At 41.1% G+C, this 23,620-nt stretch overlaps 1 protein-coding gene across 4 annotated transcripts in view; it reads right to left on the bottom strand.

Moving 5' to 3' along the window:
• Window positions 1–7,455: 7,455 nt before the first annotated feature.
• The window catches only part of LOC142097287 (sulfotransferase 1C1-like), a 59,750-nt gene continuing 43,585 nt past the window's right edge, over window positions 7,456–23,620 (bottom strand). For 2 of the 4 annotated variants that reach the window (XM_075178991.1, XM_075178990.1), the window contains exons 2-8: window positions 19,392–19,578; window positions 16,205–16,330; window positions 14,979–15,076; window positions 11,784–11,910; window positions 9,538–9,632; window positions 7,906–8,086; window positions 7,456–7,815 (exon numbers count right to left, since the gene is read on the bottom strand). In XM_075178991.1, the coding sequence (XP_075035092.1) occupies window positions 7,703–7,815; window positions 7,906–8,086; window positions 9,538–9,632; window positions 11,784–11,910; window positions 14,979–15,076; window positions 16,205–16,330; window positions 19,392–19,560 (909 nt within the window). In that variant the 5' untranslated portion in view covers window positions 19,561–19,578 and the 3' untranslated portion in view covers window positions 7,456–7,702. The other 2 variants (XM_075178993.1, XM_075178992.1) reach the window with 2 other exon arrangements.

Below are 23,620 nucleotides of genomic sequence, written 5' to 3' on the forward strand. Positions count from 1 at the left end.
TGTCTGGAAGGTGAAGAGATGTGGTTAGGAGTCTGGCGGACCCTGGAGAGGTGGACAAGGTAGACCAGTAGCTCCCAGAGTGTATCTTCCAGACCTAGCGGAGGCAGTACATGGTCTGGCTCAGCTGGGTACAGAAGGTATGTGCTAGCTGGTAAGAGTATATTGGGGTGCACCAGACGTTTATTCTCAAGCTAGTAGGAAGGCAATGTCCTGTCTTGATTGCGAGAGTGTCAGGAAGATGATACCAATAGAGCCATCCCATATCCCTCCTACAGATGGGCTTTCTCTAGGTAAAACAAATCCACGTCATCCAATTACCACCTTGCAGGATCCTCAAGTATACACTGGTGTACCGATTAAATATATCTGGGTAAAAGTTTATTGAAATGTGTCTAATGTATTACTATGTCATACTCAAAGCTTTTGTTATTCAATGTGATAGCCCTAGAGTTATAATAGGTGATAGGGGTATTCATGTTATTGATAATGAATGTATAATGTATGAGTAGTAGTGGTAACAAATTACATACTTTTGATTAGCCACAAACAGTGGGTACTGTGTGTACATAATATTGTAGTGTTGTGGGGGGGCGTGGCTTGGTGGCCATACTGGCTGATCGCAACTTTTACTGTGCTCCCCTCTGAGACTGGTAAATCAAGCCTTATTGGAGATTTTGAGCACCCCAAACACCCGACGAGTTTGGCAAATACAGAGAGGGATCTCCCAGTGCCTCCAGATGTGTTTATGGTCCCCGGGAAGACCGCACACAGCAATCCCTGGCGTGAGGCCTATTGCGGCTGTTGGCTATAGCTGCGCCTGTCTCCGCAATAAATGATTGAGCTGAGGCCCATCGGGACACCGGACGAAGAGCCAGAGGCCGTTGGAGACCATCGCTACATCTGGGACCCCCGAGGGTTGATTGAGGCCTGGTAATAGCTCTTTATTGCCCCAATTACCCTCTCTCTATAAAGGTGGAGGACTGCCGGCTTCCCCACCCCACCCTATCAGCGCTTGGACCATACCTGTCTGCGAGTGAGTCCTCATCACACTGCGGGGCACGCTGCTTCCTCAGTCTGTGGCGCCGCTTAGGTAAAGACTGCTCCGGCCGCGAAACCAGAAGTCAACGGCCGCCGCACTTCCGGACGTGGGTCCCGAGGTCTCCGGCGAGGATCAAGTGCCCTGGCATAGCTGGACCTATTGGGACACGCTGCCCATATGTAAGACCTGGCAGTGAGGCGCGCCTGTCAAGATCTGGTGGTCTGCGAGGCAGTGAGTCTCCCTGTGGTCACTGGAGCTGTGAGTTGCCGGTGCTAACTACTGAACCCCATCTCGCTGAGGCCTACTTCTGGCCCTGAGGCCCCGATATCCAGCCCTACAAGCTTCACAGAAACCGCACTTCCGGTGAAGGCGGAGTCACACCACGACGACGACTTCAGCCAGCACAGTTATCAGGCCGTGCATTGGGAGCTGGCAGCCCTGGCCGCACATATCAACAGCGGTAGAGGGGTTGGAGAAGATCTACCCAACACTTGATCAACATTGGTGCTGGCTGTGTTATTGAAGAACCTGCTTCAAAGACGAACTGCTTCAGACCCACTCACACCCCTGCTCTAAGGGTCCCACCGAAAGCTGAGGTGAGAGAAATTGTCGTCAAGAGTTTGGCAAATTCTATGTCTATAGTGTCACTGCCTAGACTGTCTTAAATTCTCAGCAATACCCTGCCATCTGGTGGCAGTTTACGGAATAACATCTGAAATATTCTAATACTCCTGAATACCTACTTTGTGGAATTCCCTCCCTCGCACAGTAAGACTTTCCTCTAGTCTTCAAACCTTCAAGCGTTCACTGAAAACCCACCTCTTCAGACAAGGTTATGATATTCCTCAACCATCATCTTAATTTCCCTAGATTACCCTATTGCCATCCTCTACACTGCTAACGCAAGACAACAACCTTCTGACCAACATTGCAACACACACAGCCCACTCAGTACTTTTACCTTTGCAGTCTGGCTGGTCCATTGTGCAATATGATGTAGCACATGCCCTTGTGTTTCTAACTCCCATTGTCCTATAGATTGTAAGCTTTCGAGCAGGGTTCTCTTACCTCTCTGTCTGTATGTATTACCCAGTATTGTCTTATTAATGTTTGTTCCCAATTGTAAAGCGCTACGGAATTTGCTGGCGCTATATAAATAAATGTTGATGATGATGATGATGATATCTAGGAGTTGACGGCTAAGAAATGGCCCTTTTCCTACAATTACTAATCCACACTCTCATCTAATAAGCCACCAATTGCAAATAATCTAACAACCAGATGAGTGCCTAACTTGCTCGCACATAGGGGAATCCATGGCTCTTTAACTCAATAATACATGTCTGCAAACGCAAGAGGGTTAAACCTTTACAACTGCTAATTGAATCCTGATATACCTCTTGCATCTACCAAGACTTTTTTTTTTTGTGGGGGGAAAAAAACAAAACAAAAAAACGCAAAAACCAGTGGTTCTCAGAATAAGACGGTGCTATGTCCCACAGAAATCAGAAAAAAAATGCACCACCAGAAGCAACTTCCTTTTTTACCCAAGCTAGGAAGAAGAATGCCTCTCAAACATCTGCGTCTTCTCCGCTCCACCAACTTGATTCAGACCAAGAAGATGCCAACGCATCTACTAATACCTCTATTTCCATCGAACTGAGAAACATCATCAAATCCACTATGCAAACGGAGTTCCGAACGGTTATTCAAGAGGAAATCAAAATGGGAATGCCTGAGCTTCGCCAAGAAATAGCGGCTATTGGTTCAAGAACAACAGACCTAGAGCAGAAAGTTGATGAGGTTTGTCACTTCCAAGAATTCGTGTCCACAGAATTATCTGACATTCGCGCAGACATGGAATCATTTAAGGATCACTTGGAAGTTACCGAAAACAGGAACAGAAGGAATAATCTCCGCATCCGGAATATCGCGGAGACAGTAGATGGAGATCTACTACCCAAATATCTTGAGAAGCTTTTCCTTCATTATCTACCAGACGCCTTTGCATCGGATGTACAGACAGACCGAGCTCACAGAGCATTACGTCCGAAACCTCCGCTTAGAGACGTCATTGTTCGGTTCCATTACTACAAATATAAAGAACAATTTGTTTTGGCCACCCGAGCGGCATCCTCACTCCAGTTCGATGGATCTGACCTTCAAGTTTACCAGGATCTCGCTCCCTCTACGCTGCAGAAAAGACGGGATCTCGCCCCAATCACTAAGCTATTAAGAGATCACAAAATTCGATATCGATGGGGGTTTCCGTTTCACCTGCTGGTCGGCCAAGAAGGTCAATCCCATAAGGTTAAGACGCCAGATCAAGGAATCACCCTGCTACGGACTCTGGGAATAGCGATACCTCCGTCACTGATATCAAATACGACAGAGGTTGTGAGACCAACAGCTCCCACGGCTTCATGGACACAAACATGAAAGAATTGGACTAAAGTTTCTATCTTATGCTGATAGAGAGCGCAGAAAATATGTTTGTGATACCTGGAACAGGTTATCGGCAATTCTAAGTATTGTTCCAAAATAAGCCTCTACAGAGTATTGGCATTTCATCATTTCCGAACAGTCTGACACTGTGAGATCCCTGGCTCACCTCCTAAGGTGCAGAACAGCCAAAGCCTGACTAGAATGGAGACTAATGTACATAGTGTCAGAAAACGTTCAATATATGATAGGTACCTGTAATACATTTAGATGCCAAGTCAGGTGCCCCTTCTCCTTCCCCCTCTCACCAAACTAACATTTTTTCCTTTCCGTTCCCTTTTCCTTCCCTCCCCCCCTGTCCCCTGTTCTCTCTCTTTTCTTTCCCTTTCTCGGTTTTTGCTTTTATTGACATAGTTCACATTGTTTTTCTCATTCGCAATGTATTTGTTGTTTGATTAATGTAACTTAACCTTTACACTGTTTTGAAAAATTGAAAAATCTCCCTAATAAAATATGTTTAAAAAAAAATAAATATTGTGGTGTTGTTTGTATGACAATAAATGTACTGTTGTACTTTTGTAACTGCAATTGCCTAAGTGACTATACGAATCCTAGAAGCTACTGGGTAGACTTCCCTGGCATAGGAAGGCACCCGTGGGTGGCCAGCCAGCGTGAAGTGGGTAGCATTGGGCCAGAAAACTGGTATCTTCACATTGAGGATTACTTTAATGATAAAGTAGAAATTAGCATTTCAAACAGTCCCTTTAAATTCTGGGAGGAAAAAAGTCAATTTAGAGCCTTTTGTACAAACTAGCTATGATGTACTTAAGATGCCCACCCTCCAGTGTGTACTCGGAAATGGTGTTTAGAACAGCTGGGAGCGTTGTGAGTGACCGCCGAAGATGGCTATTTACCAAAAATGCAAAAAAAACCTGGTGTTCATCAAAATGAATTACAAATCGTATGAGGAATGCCAATCTTGCCATCAATTACAAACATAATCTGTAATGCTAGGAGGATGATAATGAGGGTAATGACATTGTCAACATAGAGGAAGATGACCATTGTTAGCCAAATGCCCATTAGTAATTTGTTAAAATCAGTACATCAACCAACAACCAAAATGTTCTCTCTTGTTGATGGCCCAAACAAAACAAGCACTTCAGCCACAACAGTGACATGCCCTGTTGCTGAAGTGCTTGGTTTGTTAAACTAGATGTATACTTTTTAACATATGGGTTGGTGGGCACATGGACAATTCCATCTTGCGTTATTTAACTTTATGGCCTTGGTCTATCATCTTGTGTAAAATGCTATGCTATCGACAGCTAGACATTCATTTGGTCGACTTTCAGAAAGTTGTCAACATTAAGTTGACAATTCAAATGTCAACAGTATTACATGGGTTGGGATAAGGTTAGGGCTAAAGCTATGGACAGGTTTAGGACTAGGCTAGTGACAAGGTTAGGGACAGGGAAAAGGATAGGGTTAGGGATATTATTGTCGAACTAATAATACTGTCTACATTTCAGTTGTCATCCTAGCAATACTGGGGATCTCATTATTCGTGGACTTTGCAATAATGTTAGGGTGTCCAACATATAAATGTCGATCATGTAACTGTTGAATATGTGTACCACAACTGGGTAGGAGCGCCCAAGGATAATTTCATTTTTCACCATTTTATAGTATGGCCTTGGTCTATCAACACCTATTAAATGTCTACTGATGTCTCTCCGTCTAATGAGCTCTGATACAGCCGCTGCTGTCCCTCTCCAATGTGTCACTGTTGTCCCTCTCCACTGTGTCACACATACTGCCTTAGTTACCTAATTGATGTATCTTCTTTTGTAAGATGAAAATGTAATTGCTATAGAAACCTTTGATGAAGATAACGATGAGGGTGATGACATTGTCATTTATTACCATTGAGGAAGATGACCACTGTTAGCTAAATGACCATACATTAGTAATTTGTTAAAATCCCTATCTATTCTCCAGTTCAACAATCAACAACTATAATGTTCGCTTTTGTAGGTGCCCAAACAAATCAAGCACTTCAGCCACAAAAGAGGCAGTCCCTGTCACTGAAATGCTAGGCTTGTTAAACTATGTGCATGTCCCATTTAACATATGGGTGGGTGGGCCTAAGGACAATTCCATCTTGCACTATTTTACATTATGCCATTGGTCTTTCATCATATGTATATGTCTACTGTTGCCTCTGTACGTCTAATGACCTCTTATTCTTACTGCCTCTTCACTTTCCATGAGACATTCTGTCTAACGTTCAAAATATAGTGTGCCTGGTCTTTCACCAATTTTCTTCTGGGTGCAGTCCACCCTAATCTATCTGTCTAAAATTGGTTGTTCAGAATTGTGTATAGAAACAAGCAGCAGAGCATCAGCTAACAGCTGAAAGGATAAACACCTCATGCAATCTTCACAACCAACCACCTCATTATTAGTACGTAGTCCAGCATCCAATTTTCCAATTCCAACCAACTCCCCTAATGCAATCCATTATTCACAAGAGGCATCCTTGTGCTCTACAGCTGTTGCTGGGGGTGATACTTCTGTACAGAATTGAAGCAAGAAGGGTAAGCATAGTTTTAAACACCAATAGTCTGTGAAGCAAGCGTTTGGAAGAAGGAACAAGTATGACAGCCCGCATCCTGTTGCACAGCAGATCACTAAAGCCATGATAGCTATGTTAGCATTAGATGTGCCTCCAATTTCCGCTTTCAATGCATCAGGTTTTAGTTGAGGTCATGAGTCCATGCAACCAAATTCCATCTCAATTACATTTGTCCCAAACAGCAATTACTCAGCTGTACCTCGAGGATAAACAAAAAGTCATTCAGTCCCTAGAAAATGCCATTGTACCAGCTATCCACTTAACTACAGATATGTGGACAAGCGGTACTGCTCAAACAAAACCATAACAGCCCACTGGGTAGGTATATCAACAGCAGCAGTGCAAGTAAACCCGCTGTGGAACTGTAATTGCATGAACTTGGCACAGGAGTCTGTTTTGAAGCAGAGGGATGGTCACTGTAATTGTATGGCATACTGGCTCCAAAAAGATTAAATGGTGGATGCATCAGTGTCTGAATCTGATTGGTGAAGTTGGCATACGGCTGGTTTGTAGAGTAAGAACTCAGGAGCCCAGGAAATACTGATGACTGGTTGTAAGGATTGGTCTGATGTGTCATGTAAGACACTCCCTGATATCCCTGAGACATTACACTAGTATCACTGCCATTTTTGATGCCATAAGTATAATGAATAGTGTCAAGGATTAGAAGATCCTAGGTTCTGGGGATATGGGCTGCTCATCGGTGACATTAGCTGGCTGGTACCATTGGGAGGTTTAGGTTGCAGCAGTGCAACCTAAGTAGAACTGTTTTCCTTCTTCATGCATGTCCTTTTTAACATATGGATGGGTGGATGGGCCCAAGGACAATTTCATTTTGCACTATTTGACATTATGTCCTTGATCTATCATCTGTTAAATGTCTACCAATGACTAATGACCTCTTACTGCCTCTTCACTTTCCATAAGGCATGCTTTCTAAGGTTAAAAATATAGTGTGCATGGTCTTTCCCCACCTTAGTCTATCTACTTGTCTAAACGTCTACTGATGCCGCTGTCAGTCTAATGACTACTTATTCTTACTACCGCTGTCAATCTATTGCAAAAACTCAGGAATGTATTTTTCAGTATTCAGAGATAGCATGTAGATACTTTATGCACACTGCTGTGCTACTATAAATCATAGGGATTGTATCGGTTATTAAACTTCCATGTATTTGTGCCGCTGTTCTGTCACCAATTTTAGCCAGATCGCTGCAGCCTTTGGCCAAATTTGGTGAAAATCTGGACAGTTGTGAAGAGATCATTAGAAAATATACTGTAAATAACTGTTAATGCTATAAATAGTAATGTAGAACAAAAACAGCTCAAAATCACATGATTTTACCTATTTTTCATATTTTTTTAAATTAAATTCAGATCAAAAACCAAAACAGATAAGGATTTTGTGGCAAAACCAGAACCAAAATTAAAACACAAAGATTGTTTTAGTACCAAAACCAAAAACACGGGGGTGCGCACACATCTCTAATGATTTTTAAAGTTGATGAATTTGTAATTGAATTTTTTTTTAATTAAGACATGCATCTCCTGACTTTTATTGTTGCGGGCAGCCAGCTTTAGTCTCACAACTGGGTGCGGAAGCTCAGACCACTCCCCGCCATTCTCTTCTTGTATTCCTCATCAAACACAATATTCTGGGCCACCAAGAAATGATTCTTCCAATCTCCAACTTTCCCTGAAACAAGGATTCACAAACGTGAAATAAATAATTACCACCATATTGACTCTAAATTGTCATTGCCTTATAGAAACAATAACATTATACCTTTCCTCATGAAGGGCGAGATGGACTGATCTAATACAGCTGCTGGTAGAGCACTGTAGTTGGTCATCGGATTTTCCTTCATTGCCTGGAATGATGTGTGATGACGAATCTTCTCAAGAACCTCATCTGACAGTTCCTTTCCTAGGAACTTCAATAGTTTTCTGTACTCTCGTATTGGGTCCTGTCAAAAAGAGAAATAACAATATAAAGTGATCTAAATTAATTTACTTGAAAAAAACTGAGGACCGCAGCTACCTACGGACAGATATCTGGATCTGACCAAACAATAAGCACAAAGTGTAAAAATAAGGAAGCGCTCATCCAACAGTTTATAGCATTTATTACATAAATAAAATTACATAGTGTCAAATATAGACACCATACCAAGTATAAAACACGCAAATGACACCAGAAACTCCTAAAATAAATAATACTTCCACATTTACATGGAGAATCTCAATATGTTAGATTCACCATTAACAGTTTTATCACGATGCAGCTCAGCAAGGTATTGTATCATTAATCAATATTGCACGGTATATAGAACTCAACGTTATGTATACAAAACACTGCAATAGAGATCTAACAGCAATATTATTAATTACATCTAATCTGCTTATTGGTACACAGTGGTTCGTACCACACACACACATCAAAACACATAAATAAATTAAAAATAATAACCGTTGAAATGGGTCCCTGAAAACACGTGAAAATCACATATCTCCTGTAGTGGGTAATTAGGGTAATTAGTTGCAGTCCAGTACGGGAATCTCCTCGTTCTCACATTTCGTTTCCATATCTATAATATAAATGCATAGTGGCGTGTGTTAGTCTGTCTGTGTGTGTGTGTGTGTGTGTGTGGAAAAAATAAAACCAAGCTGCAGCGCCACCTGCTGGGCGGAGTTATACACTGACCTACTAAATTCTTAGTGTGTGTGGGGGAAAAAACTCAGAAAGGGCTGAAATTTGGTATACTAAGATGTTTTTAATTTGTTAATTTAATTTGTTAATTGTTAAAAGTGTTTATAAAGATTTAAAAAAAATATATATATATTTCTTGAAGGAGAAGTGACAGTTGGGAGTGGTTGGTGGTTGCCGGGGGTGACAGTGGGGAGTGGTTGGTGGTTGCCGGGGGTGACAGAGCGAGAGGAGTGTGATACTCAGGACCACTGAGAGAGATCCCTGTGTCTGGATAGACATCTGAATAGATGTGGCGATGAAAATGAAGGATGAGGTGATGGAGAAGAATGATGAGGTGGTGACATGTGGACAAAACCACGTTAAAAAAGGGCGCTTGCATCGGGAAGTAACGCTCTTCCCCTGAGGAGGCCTGGGCTAGGGCCCAAATGCATGACAAGAACCTTTTTAACACCTTAAGTAGCTTGATTTGACTAGAATGCATGAGTATCATGCACGGGTTAACTTGTAGACTATAAGTCCAGAAATAGATGTCACAATTCTATTAAGACAATGATGTCATATTTTTAAAAAGATAGTATATGTGACAGAAATTCCGATCTTCAAAGCAGGTCAAAAAGAGAATTTTAATAGAAATAGTATACAGCTAGTTCAGGAACACCTGAACTAGCTGTATACATATGTACTCCATGCCACATTCATTTTTCTTACCTCGATCAAATCCTCATAGAACATGTAGAGAATTTCATGGTTGTATTTTGCTTTCCACCAGCCGATGACATGGTCAAACCAACTTCCCCAAGGGACTGAAAGGAATACATTATTTATAACGATTGTAAGTTACCCATGGAAGATGTGGTTACTCATTTTATGAACAGTCCCACTAGTCTGTGTTAAAGCTCACAGGGTTATGTTTCATCCTAGAGTTCTGGAGAAGTAACAATTTGGATTAGATAGGACCTAATATAAGTTAAAAGGAGAATTAGATGATTTTTGATGAATTGTGTGTTGTAAATGGATTTTTTTGTTAAGAGTACTTTTATTTGTAAAAAAGATAGAGAACAGTGCTGAGACTTAGGACTATACCTATCATCATCATCATTTATTTATATAGCGCCACTAATTCCGCAGCACTGTACAGAGAACTCATTCACATCAGTCCCTGCCCCATTGGGCTTACAGTCTAAATTCCCTAACATACAGACATGGACAGGCAAACACACACACAGACAGAGACAGAGACTAGGGTCAATTTTTTTTTGGTTTGCAGCTAATTAACCTACCAGTATGTTTTGGAGTGTGGGAGGAAACAGGAGCACCCGGAGGAAACCCACGCAAACATGGGGAGAACATACAAACTCCTCACAGATAAGGCCATGGTCGGGAATTGAACTCATGACCCCAGTGCTGTAAGGCAAACGTGCTAACCACTACGCCACCATTACCTACAAATGGACTCTGTATTCAGCCTTATCCGGCAAGCGTGTAAGTAATTAATCAGCTTTTCGTATTAACTATTCCCTTTCCAGAGGAAGAGTGCATATAGAAATTTGATATTAACTATTTCAAACACAAGTCCACAATGGATCTTTTATGAAACAAACGTGGATTCAATAAATAAATAAATAAATAAATAAATAAAAACACCAATAAAATTACTTTACTAATAGTATTCATAAAAATCTAGATAGATTTACAGAGTCCATTTGTTTGGTTGGCTATATAAAGAGCATTACTTACCTGGAAGGAAATTGCATTACCTCTGATGAAATCCGATCCCACTCTATGGACGGCTAATCAAACACGAGGACTTTATCATTATTCATATTGTTTGATGACTACGGAGTTAAGTGCGGACGAAGTCCGCATGTCAATTTTCATCAAACACTGTTACGGAGCCCAGTGATCCATTACAGGGGTCTTAACCGGCGAGTTACCCGCGGAGACCGTGATCAAGGCATTGGGATAATCCTTTGAGGCTGCAGAGGAATTCACCATCTACCTCAGGAAAGTAACGGATTATATTTGTCTATTGCATGTTATTGTTAAATTTCGGAACTTTCCCAGCCAAGATAATTACCATCTCCGGTGTGTAGTCACGTATAAAAGCATTACTCGTCAAGCCCAATTGCATTGGTGATATGGTTCAGAGTGACAGTAATTGTATTCACCTATTGCTTCACTGTGTGGTGATATTTTCGATGTGAATGTGATTCATGGTTTTTATTATTCCTCCGATTACTTTGATCCGCTTTACTTAGACCATTTCTGTAAGGACTAGATCCTCCTGCAATATTGAAGCTTCGGACTGTCCGATCATTTTCTATTTACCGTGCATGCTATATAGTGTAGTGGGATTGGCTATCAGTGCACTGATATTTGTATTGTATTTTATATATACTGTTTTTTATACAATTAAATGGTTTATTGTTACAAACGTGGATTCATTACTAGGTATAGTCCTCAGCGCTGTTCTCTATCTTTTTTATTGTTCTATTTAACCCACAGGTTTGATACAGCAGCGGGACTTTACACTAATACCTAGTCCTATCCGTTATAAACTAGTGTTTCAGCGCCGGAATAGTTGTGTTTGTTTGTTTTACTTTTATTTGTAGTCTTTTATAATGGTGAGCTTTGTCTTATGTAAAAGGACAGGTCTCCATACAGGTGGGCAATCTAGAATCTAGACAGTGAGATCCTTTTTTATCCCCCAAATACAAACTTACTCTGCCATCGCTGTAGAAGATCTTAGAGAGGTCAAGACTTACCAGTTCTTTATAATGTTGGCAAGATGTCTGAGGACAATGAAGCCCCTTTTGATTTGGAAAGGAGAGCTTCACAATTTACTGGTGACTATGGGCCTTATGTAGAGTTGGACGTATTTTTACAAAGTAGGAGTAAATTACGTCCTGTAGTTTACTTAGTCTTTACAAGTTGTATTTGTCCCTTAGGCTCACCATCTCCAGCCAAAAACTTTGAGAAGTATTCATCCCAGGTCCCAGGGTCTGGCAGGGCCTTATTGATCCTCTGGAAGTAAAAGTATGAAACCATACAATCCTTGGCATTCCTAGCAAGATATACAACCTGCCAGAGAGAGGAGAAATACATATAAACATATTACATCTAATTTACCTGTGTAATATCTACCGGGTCTTCTACCCCGACACTTCTTTACCACCTTCCCTTCTCTGCCCACCTGGACTTCCACACTGACAAACCTTTGCCACCTACAGTACTTCAAAGATACAATTGACACCATCACACTATCGCTTGTGACACAAACACACCTTTTAGATATGTCTCTAACTATTGAGAAGTATATGTGGTTCAAAAATAATTTTAAGAAATTTAAAACTTTTTTTATTTTAATGATTGATATTGGACCCAAGAATGCCCCAATTCAGATAGATCTACCAAAGCTCGACAAGGTGACAAGGTGAACATCTACTTAGTTAGGGCAGGTGTGAGGGTGTACCAGTGTGAGTAGTATAGGTGGGAGTAGGGTAGGTGTGAGGGTGTACCATTGTGAGCAGTATAGGTGGGAGTCTGGTAGGTGTGAGGGTGTACCAGTGTGAGCAGTAAAAATGGGAGTAGGGTAGGTGTAAGTGTACCATTGTGAGCAGTATAGGTGGGAGTAGGGTAGGTGTGAGGATGTACCAGTGTGAGCAGTAAAAATGGGAGTAGGGTAGGTGTAAGTGTACCATTGTGAGCAGTATAGGTGGGAGTAGGGTAGGTGTGAGGGTGTACCAGTGTGAGAAAAATAGGTGGGACTAGGGTAGGTGTGAGGATGTACCAGTGTGAGCAGTATAGGTGGGAGTACGGTAGGTGTGAGGGTGTACCAGTGTGAGCAGTAAAGGTGGGAGTAGGGTAGGTGTAAGTGTACCATTGTGAGCAGTATAGGTGGGAGTAGGGTAGGTGTGAGGATGTACTAGTGTGAGTAGCATAGGTGGGAGTAGGGTAGGTGTCAGGGTGTACCAGTGTGAGTGGTATAGGTTCTGCATAAGATCTACGTCTCTCCTCCACTCTCATCACATCCTCCCATTCTCGGTTACAGGATTTTTTCCGGGCTGCACCCACTTTGTGGAATTCCCTCCCACGCACAGTAAGACTTTCCTCTAGTCTTCAAACCTTCAAGCGTTCACTGAAAACCCACCTCTTCAGACAAGGTTATGATATTCCTCAACCATCATTTTAATCTCCCTAGGTTACCCTATTGCCATCCTCTATACTGCTAACGCAAGACAACAACCTTCTGACCAACATTGCAACACACACAGCCCACTCAGTACTTTTACCTTTGCAGTCTGGCTGGTCCATTGTGCAATATGATGTAGCACATGCCCTTGTGTTTCTAACTCCCATTGTCCTATAGATTGTAAGCTTTCGAGCAGGGTTCTCTTACCTCTCTGTCTGTATGTATTACCCAGTATTGTCTTATTAATGTCTGTTCCCAATTGTAAAGTGCTACAGAATTTGCTGGCGCTATATAAATAAATGTTGATGATGATGATGATGATAGGTGGAAATAGGTTAGGTGTGAGGGTTTGCCAGTGTGAGCAGTATAGCTGGGAGTAAGGTAGGTGTGAGGTGCATTACTGTGGGTATTGTAAGTAGGTTAGGGTAAGCTCTAATAAAGAGATGGGTTGTTAGAAAGAGATTAAAGATTTAAAGACTGTGGGAGAGTGATTGGAGATGATAGAGAATTCAACAAATGAGGAGAAGCACAGGAGAAGTCTTGTAGGTGGGAGTCAGAGGTGAGTTGTAGGTCAGAGGTGGATATAACAAGTGAGGGAGAGTATTAGGATATGAGATTTGAGATGTATGAGGGGGTGGTGTTAAGGGATCTGTAGTTTAAGGTGAGTAATTTGTATTGGAGTGTAGAGGATATGTGGAGCCAGTGTAGGGATTTGCAGAGTGGGGCCGCAGATGTGGAGCAGTGATAGAGGAAAATCAGTCTTGCCACAGAAATTCGGATGTATTGAAGCAGGGATAGATGGGTGAGGGGAAGACCAGATAGAAGGTTACAGTAATTGAGGTGGGAGAAGATGAGAGAACAGATAATGGGTTTGGTTGTATCTTGGATAAGAAAAGGATGTATTCTAGCAATAGTTTGAAGGTGGAGGCAACAATTCATTAAGGCTTTTGTGACTTCTATTATGTATTTACGAAGTAACAAAGTGTTTTAAAACTTTTTTTAAACTACTGAAACAACAATATCCTTTGCTACAACTTTAAGCAAAATTATAACAGTCTTATTTGTGCAAAGGACTCAGATTGACACAATATATTTCTGAAATATAGGAACTAATTTCAGTTACTGTCAATGAGAAATGTTTTAAAGTTATAACTCATGAATAAAATAAAAATATATAACGACTAATGACAGGATACTGTTTAAGCCAAAGTATCTGATGATATTTATAAACAGACATCCTATATTTTGATCGGCTAGTTTGTGGGGTTTTTTTCACTTCCGAAACAAACTCAACGTTTTAAATATTTCAATAACTGTTGGGGAATGTTAACAATTCAAATATAATTTTAATAAATAGATGATAGATTTTCTGATTGATATTGGACACAAGAGTGGTTCCGAATAGGATTCTCTTTCTTGTCCTATCTATTGGTTATAGAATATTCTGGAGAGCACCTTGTATAAATAAAGATAGGGACAATTTAGTCTATAAAAAGGACTTCAGAGAGAGTTCCCATTAGATCTCCCGTGCAGAGTTCAAACCCCCTTATCCTGCAAATATTCCTGAATGATATCTGGCCAAGAGCAAAAAGAGGAACTAGGACACAGACCCCACCAAATCCAATCTGAGCCCCACAATTCATATTTTCACATTTGTAATAAGATATGTAAATTATTAGTAAATATAACGCTACACAAAACTTTCTCAGCCTTCCTGCATCAATTCAGCTTGAAAATATTGTAGTCTGAGCTCTGATTTCCCCCTCCTTTCACTTTAATAGAGAGGCTTCCGGGACTACTTAGTTTTACTCCGTTGAAACAATTTTGCTACACTCCAGCAAGAAGGGTTAACAGTTCAGCAGAGACTCTGCTCGTTTTACATCTTCTTTTCAGCCGCAAGAAAAATGAATAACCTTTAATAATTTGGGGCACAATATTTTTTTGGTCTCTCACTCACCTTCACGTTCTTGTCCCAGAAAGATGGCGGCATCAGCTGTATCGGCAAATGAGTTTTTAAGAGACGAGGAGACTCCATAGTGTTGGCGTAAGCCACTCCTTAAATATATGGAAGGACTAAGAAATTAATCACAAGCTTGGTTTTATTTTTTTTCTATTTCATTGTAATTAAAATTTAAATCCACTTGCTTCATTTTCTCTTTGACAAAAAAAAAAAATTCAAAATTTTCTAACTCTCGCAGATAGGACATCTCCAGGAAGGAGGGAGGGGGCTTTAACTATGCGCCTATGGTAGGTGTCGGCGTGTGCCTGTACTCTGTGCCGTCACCTGTGGTACAGTGCAGGTCTGGGAATGTTATATACCTAAGCCTCTGTGTGTATGTGCTTATTGTTGCTTCCTATTGGACAGTTGATAAGTGGCTCATCCCATATAAGGTATTGATACGCTGTGTGACATCCAATTGGTGATGTAAGAACAGTACACCGACCAATGGGGTATTCTCATGTTTGGGGGATAAATAATTCTGCAGTTGTGATTTCACCTTCAGATGCTTTTGATTTGTTGACTTGTACATACCGGTGGTGGTCATGTTCCCGGTAATGATAAGGCCGACAGTTAGTTTCCTGACATAAAAAACCCCCCGATATTTACATTCCCGACAATAAATAAATATAGACTCACCTTCAAAATGACACGTATAGTATCAGACAAATTCAGAATAAAAGAAATCCCGACACGCTGTTTTGTTTATTATTTTAAAGCTGCAATGACGGGTTCTGCTGCCTCACTCATCTAAGCTAAGTATTAGGGTTAGGCCGCAGGACCCAGCATTGCCGCTTTAAAACTGCTGATATGATGGTCGCCATTTTAACTGACGTCAAAACGCTGTGTCGGGATTTCCTGTTTTCGGACATTAGCTGAACACTGTCGGATACTTTAGATGTCATTTTTAAGGTCAGTCTATATTTATTTATGTCAGGATTCTATCTGTTGGCCTTATCATTACCGGGTACACGTACCCAACCCGTACATATCCCCTGCTGACTTACTAAAAATATTTATATTTCTTTCTGGCATTTTTTATCAATATAAAGAGTTATTTAATGTTGTTGCCCTGCAAAACAAAATTAAGTTATCCGTAAGCGGAAAACTTTAATTACCCCAGACAGTCATATAAGCAGTTACTGAGCTGTATATAATATATGTAGAATGTATATATCTGTTACCTGATTTCATGGGCTTTGGATTGAATTCTATAAATGGCACCTTGACAAAGCAGGGTGCTCGCATGCTCTTCTTCACATCCCCCTCTAGAAGCATCAGGTCCACGATCTCCTGCACCCACGTGGTACCTGTAAGAGCCACATCAGATGACCTCAGCTGCAGCCTGAACTTTCCACTCCGTTTGTTTTATTTTAATGCATGCAAGGGGCAAACCAACTCTGGATGGTTTTATACCAATGAACCTTCATGTGTCATGCAGGCAGCAGTCAGGGGTAGTGGTAGTGTGGTCGCACAGTAGATGGCATTGTTCCCTTACAGCGCTGGGATCATGAATTCGATTCCCAACCTGGGTTTGGGTCTGGGGTTCCTCCCACACTCCAACAAACATTCATGGTAGATTAATTGGCTGCTGACTAAAATGATCCATGTGTGGGTGTGTTCTGCTCAACCATATTATAATGTATTTGCTGCCGTGACACAATTCTGTGGAGAACCAGAGACCATGATAACGAGGGAGATCTCTAACACGTATGTGATCTGTACAACATTTACACCAGCTGGAAATAGTTTTTCCATCAACACAAGTCACCCTCTTTTGTATGACCCCCAGTTCTAATATTAAATCAACTTTTAAGTATGTGTTTTAATTAGATATGGAGGGGGATAAGCAAACCTTCATAGAAATATGAATTTTGGCTTTCTAGCAAACTGGTCTGATACTTAATTATGCAGAATAGATCCCTCTGGAAAAAGGAGGAGGGAATGGTCATACAGTAGTTATGACTGACAATTCTATGGTATATCTAATGACTGACTGTTATTTTCTGTTGAATTCATGTATGACAATGTTACCTTGTAATGTGATCTCAACGTGTACTTTGCTAAATGACATGAGTCTGAACCTATGCAAGTGTCAATAATCTTTTTAAATTAGCCAGATACAGATAAGCATCTCTGAGTAGTTTTTTGTTGACCAGTCAAGCATAACGAGCAGAGGTGAGAATTCAGGCCATGTGAACATTCCAGATCTCAGGACATCCCTAGCTCACTTCAGAAACCTCAGTGTTATTTTGGAAATCAATCTGACCTAATTGAAAATGTAATTCCTAAGGTGAAGAGCCTGCAAGAAGGGTTTATTATCTTCTGCTTTAGACATTACATTGTGCATTTTCATGAGGGGGTCTATCAAGACTGAAATGTCCCATTTTTTCAATTGTGTTCCCTCACATACGCCAAGTCTTAACTAGTAAGTAGCGACTCTGGTTTTATTTCCCATTGTATTTTCTGAAACTTTTTTGTGCAACTTATTGCATCACTTGCTATTACCTTTTTGTAACTAAGCCTTGGAAACATTTTTTTGGATTAAAATACATTTAATTTAGTGTATTCTCCGTGATTCTTTGTGAACTTACGAAGCCCATACACACATGCTACGTGTGTATGTGATTTAAGTGTGAAACATTAATAAGTGGTTTTGGTGAACGTAAGGACACCATAATAAATCCTTTGTGGTGGCAGAAAAGGTGTATTCATTGCTAAGTGACCAAGGTGATTCTGTTCAGATTGCTGTATCTGGGACATGCTGGGCGTTTGTGACAATGACCATTCCCTCTTTTTTCCATAATTTAATGCTTATATTATATTTGTTCATATTAATGTAAGAAGAAAAAAGTGGATAAAAAGAATCGGAGATCGCAGTAAAGCCATCCAGCTTGTCACGTGTATATTATTATTATAGTGATACTATATTTTAGTGGCTGGACTAATATTTTGATCACACAGCCGCTGAGCACTGAGTGAGACAAAGTGATATTACACTGAAACTTTATTACTCCAAAAGCAAATATTTGATATTGTGTTAAATACTGAATGAAACAAATACATTCTCCACCACTTTGATCACAAGATATTTAGGGTCATTTATAAACGTGCAAAAAAAGGAATCTGCAGATCAAATGCCATTTCTTCCGCTTGTGATACTTTGTGTCTATGTCTGAGCTTTTGCTCCACTTTGTACAGATAAGTGCAGGGCGTAGCATGTGATGAAGGTGGCAGCTGTGAGGATGAAGAAATTTGTCCCCATTGGATCTGGCCGGATTGGGACGTACCTCGTTGAATGCAGCCTTGGCGCAGTATTGCACCGTCAATGGTTCTCAAGAATTTTCTGTTCTTAAAAAAAATCATGTTGCAGGACGCCCTATGTATATCAGTTTCAAAAAGGATGGAAAATGTGTGAATATATATATATATATATATATATATGAGCAGTGCATCTCTGTTCCCTAAATTACGGTAGGGGCCCGATGGTGCCGCTGTAGTCTCCTGTCCAACCCCTGCACTCCCTGGAGTTCCGCCACTGCCCCCTGATTGGCTTATTGATATAACAATATTATCTACCATAAATCTGCAAACATTCTCAGCTGTCTCCCTGCGCTACATTATTAAATGTTATTCTCCTGACAACCATCATATGTCATAAAATAGTTTGGATTAACATGGCCCCCAAGCACTACCACCTTTTACTAGGTGGGGTAGGAGTGGAGATATAAGTAGCATGGAGGCTTTTGCTAATGTTAATAAATCATTTATAGAAGAATATAAATATGTTGTATCACCTAATAGCAGGCTGACCACAATCCCTTCACCAGATATAATAAGACCCTGCCTATAATGTGCAATTTTTGTAGGTTTAGTAATTTTAGTGGTTTTTATATAGAGAATATATTTTCTGGCGACTCCATATTACAGCTTGTTTTACTACTCAGGATATCATATTGTGTCCTATTCCTGTGGTCAAAGTTTAACGTATCAGGTTCTTGGGAAGCTCACCTGGGGTCATCTAAATCAAACACTGCTGGGAATAGCTATTGCTTGTCACGGGATCATGTTTTATTACAGAGGAACTCCACCCTCAGCATGTTGTAATGTACACATAGCTTTATTTTCTTTACCTTTGGATTTGAAAACAGAATCGATGCACAGACCTGAACGGATGCAACTGTATTAATAGAACAGTTCTCCTGATGTAAGGGCTACTAGACTTCCCCGAAGGTGGAGTTCCCCATTTCACAGTGGATTGGCACCAAGTTCCAAAGGCTAAAATATGTGCACACTCATATAAATAGGAGGAAGGGAGCTGATGTCTCTGGCACACTAGGTGTTAATGCCACCTATATTGGAGCCACTTACCAGCTTTAGGATATGTAGCAATTAGGATGTCGTCTTCACGTGCCTGAAAGTTATGTATTTGGTCCCAGATTTCACAGGTGCTTTCTGGAAGTGGGATCCCCTCCACCTGCCCCATTTTAATGTCAAAGATCTTCATGGAGTCGATTATTTTTTTAATTTCCTTGTACATTCTGGATTAAAATGTTGCCTAGTGAGCAAAAAACGGTACTGATCTTATTGTCATGTTATGATATCATTTATATTGAAAACACAATTTTCTATTATTAGAACCACTCTAATAGTAGTCACAATACTCACTTCAAATGCCGGATAGACCCAGGATTCTCGATGCAGATTTTGGTTCATCATCATCATCATCACCCCACAGAGCCGCACAGTGTATATAATAAGTGATGAATTAAAGCTTTGGGGGGCCTGGGACACTTGAGATAGGGGGGCCAGTATGGTGTAAAATTAAGAGCATAGTGCTATCATTCAAGGTGAGTTACTTACTAAGTACCCTGTTAATGATCGTAATAAATAATAGTTCCCCCTTGATGATATACTTACCTTAGGGTTTCTATCTTCTGTCCGCACAGTACGCAGGGACTTCTGGCTCCTTTATCGTTGTAGTCATGACATAATAATGCTGCGATGCGTAAGGGACCCAGGAACCTCTGCATACAGCCATGTCCAGAAACAGGTGCCACCGCAGCTGTTAAGGTAGCAACGGTGTTCCTGGACAGGTGTTGGTGCACAGTCCAGGAGTGGGCCCATGAGACATAACCCCACATCCGTAATCCGGCTCTGGGTATAATAAATCATACATAAAGCTAACCATACACAAAAAGGGACAAGTACATACAAATTTGATGAAATAAGTGCAGACGTGATGCAGAGAGCAGAGAGGGACCTGCTCTTGAGAGCTTACAATCTAGAAGTCCATCTGGTGTTTGAAGTCAGTAGAGTGATTACTGACAGTGAGGTCCCCATAATGTTTCAAACTACACTATGAGGCCCAACATAGATTATGAACCCTGAGAAACAGAGAACATTAACACATAGTGATTGCAATTCTGGTAATTTTGTTGTATGTTCTAACCTCCTATGTACGGCTTTGTGGAAGCCTTGTGGCACCTTATAAAGATAATAATAATAATGCAACTCAGCTTTTAGAAAAAGCGAGAGAGGTCACCTATAGCAGCCCCCTTTCCCGTAGAGTGGGACACACTCAGAGGTACTTGGATGCCCCAGGCCTTAACTCAATGTAGTAATAGCATATAAGCAGGAACCGGTAGGACTGAGATAGGAGAAATGGGGCCAAGACATGCACCCCACATCCACTAAAGAGACAGCAATAACTTAATTACAACAACACGCCCCAGCTGCCTGTTCCAGCTGGGACGCAGCGGCAGTGTGAGAGGCGTCCTGGCTGCTCTGGCATCAGAGTGACTACACACCTTCTTGGGGACCACCTTTGCTGCAAGTTTTGGGCATTCCCTTTTACTCTGGATTTGGACGAAGCTCTCCCCAGGGGAATGATTTTTTATCCCCCACGTCTCCATAAATATATATGAGTCCCCTAGTTTGATGCAGATGGGCAGCATTACGGCACAGAGCATATAAGTAAAAAATGTTAGGAAAGCCCTGCTCTTGGCCATCGATAAAAGTTCTATCCATCAAAAAATGTATTGTGTGAAAAGTCTTTGAAGTTTTATTTAACATGGGTGCAGGCCACCTTCGTTTCTCAGCATCATCATTTGTTTATATCCCGACAGCAAATTAGGTAGCCCTTTACAATTGGGTATCTACTTGTCTAAATATTTACTAATTCCTCTGTCCATCTAATGACATCTGATTGTTACTGCTGTTGCTTAGTTCAGAATGATATCTAACTCTGTCTGTATATACTGTTTAGTACGATTATATATGCAATGCATTAACAACCATCAGTAAGCAAATTCTATTTAAGATTGAAATTAAAAGCAATTGACCAGTAAACTCTTCTAGCTGCCTAATCTCTTCAGAACTTCTTTACAATAATGACACGATTCTATTGCTTTCTATGTCCCTCGTTCATCCTGAACGCTCTTTTTCTGAGCAGAGCACCACAGTTAACCTCCTCCCTACACGCTGCCTGTTCTAAATTGGCACTTGAGAAAAACCAGGGAGGACTATATATACAAAAGATGGCGATCCAAATCTCACAAGAGTTTTGCGGAAAAAAAATTCCCGGAGCCTCGTTTTGAGATCTGAATTTAGCGCGCGAAACCGAACCACAACTCAGATTGACTTGGCTCCCCAACGTGTGTGATTTCAGCCAATCCGAACCGCTCATCTATAATATTTAGCTATGCATGAACACTTCTCTCCAGTGTCTTGTAGTCTCTCTCCTAGTAAGATATTACACAACTCACAATCTTCTCTCCCACTAGAGTCTTGCCCCTTGTCCCGCTCCCAGTCTTCTCTTTCACCAAGGCCTTTTAGTCTTCTCAGCTCTGAGTCCTGTCTTCAGCCATGGCCTTGTACTCTGCCCAGCTCCTGGTTCTCTCTCCCTCCAGGGTTTTGCACTCTTTTCCAGCTTTCATTCCACCCTATTCTCCCTCCAAATGTTGCCCTGGTCTCTATTTCTCTGATCTCTCACCATGAATCTCCTACAAGGGCTTGGCACTGTGCCCAGCTGCCAGTCATCCCTCCCACCAGGGCCTCGTAATCTGCATCCTTCCTGATGCTATTGGTGTGGATGTCATACACGGATGAGACATTACGCTTTGTCCGCCCATGGTACCATGCTGCAACTGTGCTGTGTGAAATGTGTATGATTGTTTGTGTCTGCGGTTAGAAGTAACTGTGTCTGGCCACAAATCTTCAGCGGTCGCCCTACACATGAGGTTGCACAGCAGCCGCTCCATTTCATCTTGTATGCGCTTGCTACTACTTCTCATTTTGCTAGCTATTGTTGCTCCCAGGAAATCAAATGTGTCCTGTTCCTTTGTTTTTGTTATCAAAGCGTTAGCGCAATCAAGAATCTTTTCTGTTAGTGCATCAGTTTCTTGTATTTCCTTTATTCTGCGTCTCTTTCGCTTCTGAATGTTTTTTGCCAGTGTACCAGCTTGGGTCACGTCCTGGCTGTCAGCAGTTAGCTGGCTTTCACGTGCAGCGCTATTACTTGTTGTAGCTTCCTGGCCTGCAGCATCCAGCAAGAGCCCATCAGACAGTAGTGCAGGCGAATGAGGGCATGCAATTGCATGCATGTTCAAATGTAAACTATTTACACATCTTTATGCTTCAGTTTCCATCAACAGAGGAAGACTGGAAAGTGATAACGGAAGACTTTGAGAGACTGGAATTTCCCAAATTGCGGTGGTGCCATTGATGGCAGACATGTCAGAATTATGCCACCAACAAACAGTGGATCTTTCTACTATAAAGGATTTTTTAGCATTATTTTAATGGCCATAGTGGATGCGAACTATGAATTCTTATTTGTGGACATTGGAAAAAATGGAAGAGTCTCAGATGGAGGAGCATTGGAGAATACTATCTTCCATAACAAACTACAAAACAATGTCCTTAACCTTCCATCGCGGAGTAGCACAAAATATGGACTAAACTTTGTGTTTGTGGCAGATGACGCCTTTGCAATGCACAACAATGTTTTAAAACCATACCCACAAATAAATCTGAGCATTGAAAGGTGTATATTTAATTACAGACTGTCACGTGCTAGGCGTGTAGTTGAAAATGCCTTTGGGATTTTAAGTTACAGGTTCCGAGTTTTTCATTCTGCAATAAACCTGCGTTTGGACAAAGTCGACAAAGTAGTGAAGGCCTGTTGTGTTCTGCATAACTTTCTACGGCGTAAAAGCAACAGTGAACGTACCACTCAGGCCAATGTGGAAAGTAATGCCGAGGACATGGAGGTAGTGGGCTTGACACCATTAGAGTGTGGACACTCTAAAAATAGTAGCACATTGGCAAAATTAAACCGGGAAGCGTACCTTACCTATTTCAACGGTGATGGTGTCGTGCCATGGCAGGATGATTGCTTATGACAACTGTTCATATACATGTTATGTATTGTTATTGTGTTGTTGATTCTTTGAACATGAATAAATCTGTTACATGGCAACATCATAATGTACTGTATTTACTGTGCCGCTTGCAGGTATATCATATGCTTGCTCTACCTCTGTGGATGAACTGCTGTCTGTGGGCATGCTGCTCGTGGACATACGTGGTGTTTCTTG

The sequence above is a fragment of the Mixophyes fleayi genome, chromosome 7 (genome assembly GCF_038048845.1).
Source record: "Mixophyes fleayi isolate aMixFle1 chromosome 7, aMixFle1.hap1, whole genome shotgun sequence".
NCBI classification, from domain to species: domain Eukaryota; kingdom Metazoa; phylum Chordata; class Amphibia; order Anura; family Limnodynastidae; genus Mixophyes; species Mixophyes fleayi.